Source organism: Toxorhynchites rutilus, chromosome 1, assembly GCF_029784135.1.
Source record: "Toxorhynchites rutilus septentrionalis strain SRP chromosome 1, ASM2978413v1, whole genome shotgun sequence".
Classification (NCBI taxonomy): Eukaryota; Metazoa; Arthropoda; class Insecta; order Diptera; family Culicidae; genus Toxorhynchites; species Toxorhynchites rutilus.
Window position 1 is genome coordinate 58755465 of NC_073744.1, and position 6876 is coordinate 58762340.

At 43.9% G+C, this 6876-nt stretch overlaps 1 protein-coding gene across 1 annotated transcript; it reads left to right on the forward strand.

Annotated features, from left to right (window-relative positions):
• The first annotated feature begins 3636 nt into the window (after window positions 1-3636).
• Window positions 3637-5529, forward strand: LOC129781496 (uncharacterized). The gene is made up of 2 exons (XM_055789202.1): window positions 3637-3708; window positions 3769-5529. Exons 1-2 carry the CDS (start codon window positions 3637-3639, stop codon window positions 5527-5529), a joined length of 1833 nt encoding a protein of 610 aa, XP_055645177.1.
• Window positions 5530-6876: the final 1347 nt, after the last annotated feature.

Genomic DNA, 6876 nt, shown 5'->3' on the forward strand with positions numbered 1-6876 from the left:
TATCATCAGGATCACCCTTTATCATCATCTTCTACTTCTTGGTCTTGGTCCGGAGGATTTTTGTCGAAACCGAATAGTCCAGCTCAAGCACACGAGTAACATCGGCAGCAGCAGCAGTTCCTTCCTTCCTTCCTATCGGCCCACTCGAATCCTCAGTCCGCACTCAAACCCAACGGGCGAAATACCTCTTCACCTTCTGGGATTGTGAGGGAGAATGACCAAGGCAAGGCCACTTCTTCACCGAGTGTTGTCGTACGAAAGGACATTGGGCCCAGCTGGCCGGCGGAGGGTGAGTTAACTTCTACATGACAGTTTTTCAGAAAGAGTTTGAACACTGGTGGGGCGCAGGGTGGCGAAGGGCGACGAGAAGAGGCTCTATATTTTATTTACACAAGAAAAGTTCGTATATCAGCAAACAATATCGCTCCGCTCGTTTTCGCCATGAAGAGGGGAAGCATGCATCAACTCGGAGAAAATTATTGCTAGAAACGTTTCAGTGTTCCACTTTAAAGGATTCGCTGCATGCGGGTCCAGCTAGCACCCATACACGCTCATCGCATTATGTTGAAAGTTGTGACTTTAGTCATCATTGACTAATGCTGGGTGGGATGGTACGCCATTGATGAGAGAAGCTGTAGCGCACGCACAGGGGTACAAATACAACAACAACAACCGATTTCATTCGTTCAAACGATTCGGTTCACCGTGTCTCTTCCCCAAAACCCGCGTGCTTCCAACGCTTTCGGTCTGTGAAAACCACCTTAAAATGAGCGGAGGGTGCGGGGTGCGGTGGTACCCCGGGAGTAATAATGATGATGGTGCCTATTTTTATGCTTGTTTTGGATCATTTTTCAGCTTTCGTTCATCTTTTTGGAAAAAGTTTTGAACAGAAACTAATCGAAATGTTTTATTGAAAATTTTCTCTTTGTCCAACTTTTGTTTTGTTCAAGAAATGCAACGTGATAAAATTATTAATTAGCAAAATTCGTTTTTCAATTGTTCTAAGGCGTACGGCCCGGAGTAATGGAATCAAAGAGTTTTATGTTGGGGTAATAAGGTCTATTCGAACACATTTCGCCACTGATTCGCTCTGCACTGGTTTTGGATACACTCTGCGAAACAATGGAATAGCGCATAAGATTGCCTAATTCTCTAATTCTAGCTGAGTGACATAAGATTTGATTGTTTTTCAGCGTATAATAATTTATTCAAACCAGTCTGTTGTCTATGCAACGAAGAGATAGTTGGTTCCAAAATTTCAACGAATTTATTAATGATACCGTTAAAGTTCCCTACAAAGATTATTGAATTTTAGAGAATGAAATCTTCATATGCTTTAGTTCAACTTACGTTTTGTAACCTCTTCTAGCTTAGCTCGAAGAAAAACTTATTTCGAACAAATCCTTGGTGAAATTTTGAATTTTAACGCTTTCTATACAGAGCGGACTCGAATATCTACAGTCTCGGATTTCTTCTGTATATAATCGAATCCTACATATAATCGAGTCGAATTTTTTTTAATATGATTTTTTTATTTTTCGAATATAAAAGAAGAATTTAGTTTTTTATTCATCCCCTTGTAGTAATAAAACACACATAAAATAACCGAATTTGTTCAAGAGGTGATAGACGATCATATTTTATGAAAAAATCATTCTACGCATACTATGTTCGAATTTCTACAATGACAGAGTTATAGGACTTTATTTTTTGTATCGGACTCTGTTACCTCGAACTGGCTCTACATTATAATGTCTGCAAGTACATATACCCTTAGCGAAGAATCCGACCCTGAACGAGTAGATATATCTCATCATCCAAACTACGTAACGCAATAGGAGAGAGATGATCACAATCATCGCACAATCATCAACTGCCGCTAATTCGCATTAGCAGCAGTGAGATCGAACCGGAGAGAGATAAAAATCCTCGGCTAATCTCAACGAGAAAAACATCGCAAAACCCAATCGATAGGTCCTGGAGAACTCGTATCGAACGATAGAGTTGAGTTGACTTAGCACCGCCAAACCAACCACACGGAACCCAGGACCCAGGCTCACCGAACAGTTTTAAGACTTTGTTAAATATTCTTTGTTGTAAATAGTTTGTTCAATGTTAAATATTAAATGTTAAATGTAAAATAAATAGTTTGTGAATTATATGTAAAACTGTGAAACAATAAAAAGTGTGTGAATTTGTAAAATCGCGGAAGAGTCCTGTTTTCAATTCCCATCTATGTGAGGGAGAAGCCACCGGAATATCGAAGGAAAGACCCACAACTCCCCCACATAAGCTGGTCCTTCGAACCGGATAAGGACGCATCTAGGGGATTCATACACTTTCATCAAAAGAACACCGACGGCTCAACGAAGAATATCATCAGCTTTGTATCAGGTGCTCTGGATTGGACATCCGTCGATGGAAAAGGTTTTCCAGGTGAGTTGGACCGACACCTATATGTCCAGCCGAGCTAGGCAAAAAGGTAGATTCTAATTCCGGCATTCGATTTCATCTGCATGGTCTACCATCTACCCGCGGAAAACAATGGCATGTGAGTTCATTGTATGAGGACAAAGGAATTGGCAGCCATTGTGACTTCAAACAATAGTACAACAAAGCGATATTGTGCATGCTGAATGGACCCATAGGAACAAAGGAACAATAGGAACCCTACAAGACAATACCCCTTTGGATAATGGAACCAGGAAAGGAGCTTTGGCACTCGGATAATTCCCGGCAAATTTAATGGCTCAATTGGATCTTGGTTATCAACGCGTTTCCTTGGATGCTAGCAATCACAATTGCCAATAATTTCCGGAAGAAGAGGAGGCATCAAATTATATTTCTCTGGGTGAGTCTAAGAGCAGTATATGTCTGCCAAGCTAGGTTTAGAGAAATACACAATTTTGAGAATATTTTCCTCTTCGATTCACTTTTCCTGCTGATCACCTTCTGTTACTACTGAGACTCGATATTGCACATAAAGGAAGTATTGTGGTACAATACATCCTATTATATTTATTCTGGTTGTGCAATATATATGAAGAGCTAATTGGGTACACACATTTCGGATCGAAGTTGTAAGTTTATTGTACATTTGGAAGCAGTACTAGTTTCTCCAGGTGAGATATACTGGTATATGCCCAGTCGAGGCTGGCATTCTATTGTTACTACACCAAGTTTTTCTCCCCGTCCTATCCAAAATTCCGAGTTTTTGAATGCTGATGTGGTATCCGAGCAACATTAACTGCTATCGTTGGAGAGACTTCCACTTCCACTTGTGGGGACTCGATGACTCCTTGGCGGTTATCCTCGCGGTCCACCCACGACCCCTTCCGGTTGGCTCGTTTGACTGCGGCGATCAACGGATGCCTCTACTTAGTACACCACTTCCACTCGCGGAACTACAATGAAGAAGGCAAATTTCGACAAACTAATCAAATGAGGATGTCGATTAACGTGTTGACTCGCTCACGGCTCAATCCAGAAGAACTCGTCGCGTATCCACCATCAGGACTCTTCACCCTGTCATGGCTCATGTTTAGGGCTTTCGCCGAGGAGAGCCATTTCACAAATGACATCTGATGTAGGTATAGGACTGTGAAGTTTGGTTTTAGGGAATAAAAGGATAAGGAAATGGATCGAGAACAACCTGTAACCAAACCGAAAGCTGCTGGGGTGAAGGCCAGTTTCAGTACGGCGACAGTGGTTCGCTGTATAGCGTGTTCTTCCAATCATCTTTTACACCTATGTTCAACATTTCTCCAGATGAACGTGTCAGATCGAGAGGCACTTCTTCGAACTCACGCTTTGTGTCGAAACTGCTTCAGAACGGGCCATCAGGCGAAGGATTGTCAGTCAAGGTTCTCATGTCGCAAATGCAAGGGACGACACCATACCCTGGTGTGTTTTAAGTCGGGGAAGGATGGCGTGACGAGCACAACTAACAGTGGTAAAACAAACCTAGCATCCAACAGTATGATTTCCGGCACCGTACAGCAATATTCCTCACAAGTCCTGTTAGCTACAGCAGTCGTGCTGTTGGAAGATGACGATGGCAACCAATATCCAGCTCGAGCGTTACTCGATTCCGGGTCAGAGAGCAATTTTCTCTCCGTAAGATTAAGTCAATTCCTGAAGGTTAATCGAGATAAGGTGGACATCTCAGTATTAGGAATCGGACAAACATCAACCAGGGTAAATCAACGCATTTATGCTACCGTCAAGTCGAGAGTTTCGAATTTTTCCCGTGTGTTGAACTTCCTCGTACTGCCTCGAGTGACAGTCAACTTACCCACGGCCAATGTGAATACAATTGGGTTTAAGATACCAGAAGGAGTAGAGTTGGCCGATCCTTCCTTCTGTATATCTAAGAGCGTGGATGTCGTTTTAGGGATCGAATCCTTCTTTGACTACTTCGAGACAGGTCGTAGAATCAGCTTAGGAGAGAATTTGCCATCGCTGAATGAGTCGGTCTTTGGATGGATTGTCTGTGGTGGACTGTCCGTAGTTAATCATCCCTTACGCATAAATTGCAATATGTGTACGGCTGAAAAATTGGAGGAGCTTGTGGCCCGATTTTGGTTCTGTGAGGAGGTTGGGACAAGCAAAGGGTTTTCACCGGAGGAGACATGGTGCGAGTTGTTTTATGCAGATACGGTACGGCGAGAGACAGATGGGCGGTTTACTGTTTCGCTACCGAGAAATGGAGACGTTTTGGCGCAGTTAGGCGAGTCGAGGGACATCGCTTTGCGACGGCTTCATGGGACCGAACGACGGTTAGCCAGGGATGACGGATTACGGGAACAGTATATTGCGTTTATGTCGGAGTATCATCAGCTTGGACACATGCGGAAGGTAGTTGGTGAGGAAATTAATCTATGTCAGCGTTGTTACCTGCCACATCACCCAGTCATCAAGGAGGCAAGCACAACGACTAAGGTTAGGGTGGTGTTCGATGCCTCCTGCAAAACGAAATCCGGAAAATCATTAAATGATTGCCTCTTGGTGGGCCCAATAACACAGGATGACTTGAGGTCAATTATCTTACGTTGTCGAATCAAGCAAATCATGCTGGTTGCGGACGTGGAAAAGATGTTCCGCCAAATCAATGTACACCAAGAAGATCGGTCACTACAATGCATCCTTTGGCGCGAATCACCGTCCGAAGAGGTATCAGTCTACGAACTAATCACGGTGACGTATGGAACCAAATCAGCTCCGTTTCTTGTCACGAGAACGCTGAAACAGCTAGCAATCGAGGAGGAACAACGATTTCCCATCGCAGCAAGAGCCGCTATCGAGGACACGTATATGGATGACGTGTTAACAGGTACTGATGACGTTGAAGAAGCGTTGCGACTGAGATTCGAACTGGAAAAGATGGTGGAAAGTGGAGGTTTTCGATTGAGAAAGTGGGCGTCAAATCACCCAGCTGTTCTAAGAGATGTTCCTGAGAGTTACTTGGCAATTCCCGACTCAACGGGCATAGTTTTGGACGCTTATCCTTCTGTGACATTGACATATTAGACATTGGGTCTAATATGGATACCTAAAAGGGATGTTTTCAAATTTCATTCACTATACCTCCGGTGGAACATAGCGAGGTTCTTACGAAACGGCTTATTTTATCCCGAATTGCTACTCTTTTTGACCCAGAAGGGGATATTGGTCCAGTAATTACAACTGCCAAAATATGTATGCAATCCTTATGAACATTGACCGATCAAGGTGGAAATCGGTTGGACTGGGATCAGCCACTGCCCCCCACAGTGTGCGAAAACTGGAAAAAATATCAACAACAACTCCCTTTGCTGAACGACATTGAATTCGATCGATGTGTTGTCATACCAAATGCAGTGGATTTCCAAATTCACTGCTTTTCTGATGCGTCGCAGAAGGCATATGGTGCCTGCATTTATTTGCGTAGTCGAGATGAGGAAAACAACGTTCTAATACGTTTGTTGACTTCTAGGTCCAAGGTTGCCCCTCAGAGTTCAGACAATCCCCAGACTCGAGCTTTGCGGTGCACTTCTCGGTGTTGAGCTCTTCAAAAGGGTACAGCATGCACTTAAAATACAAGCAGGCGCATTCTTTTGGACAGACTCTACCTGCGTCCTCCGATGGCTTCAATCACCTCCGGCAACATGGGTTACATTCATTGCAAATCGGGTTTCCAAGATACAGTTGGCTACAGAAGATTTTCACTGGCGACACGTTCCCGGGATCGACAACCCCGCTGACTTGATATCCAGGAGACTCATGCCTAGCGAGATTCGCGACAACAGCTTATGGTGGAAAGGTCCAAGCTGGTTGGCTATGGACCAAGAAAATTGGCCATCCCTACCGAATCATATGCCAGACGATGAAGGGAGAGAGGAAATGCATCGCTGTGTAGCAACAGCGATAGCTTGTCCGTATGCAGATTTCAACGAAATGTTTTTCGCTAGATTCAGCTATTACACGCAGTTGATACGGAGCACTGCGATATACCGAAGGTTCATAAGGCTACTCAAGAAAAAGGGGTCAAAGGTCGCTGGTTTTCTAACTACATCTGAACTGCGAGAGGTGAATCAACGCTTTTGCGGTGCGTTCGGCGAGAGACATTCGCACAGGAGCTCAAGGCGCTTAGAAATGGAAATTTAGTCCACGGAAAATCCCCTCTATGTTGGTTTAATCCGTTTATTGATAAGGATCAAGTTCTACGAGTCGGTGGAAGACTCAAACACTCTGCGGAGTCAGAGCAAACGAAGCATCCAATGGTTCTTCCACCTAAACATAGGTTTACACGGCTACTGCTTCGTCATTACCACGAGAAATTACTGCATGCGGGTCCTCAGTTGTTACTAGGAACCTGTCGTCTTCGTTTTTGGCCAT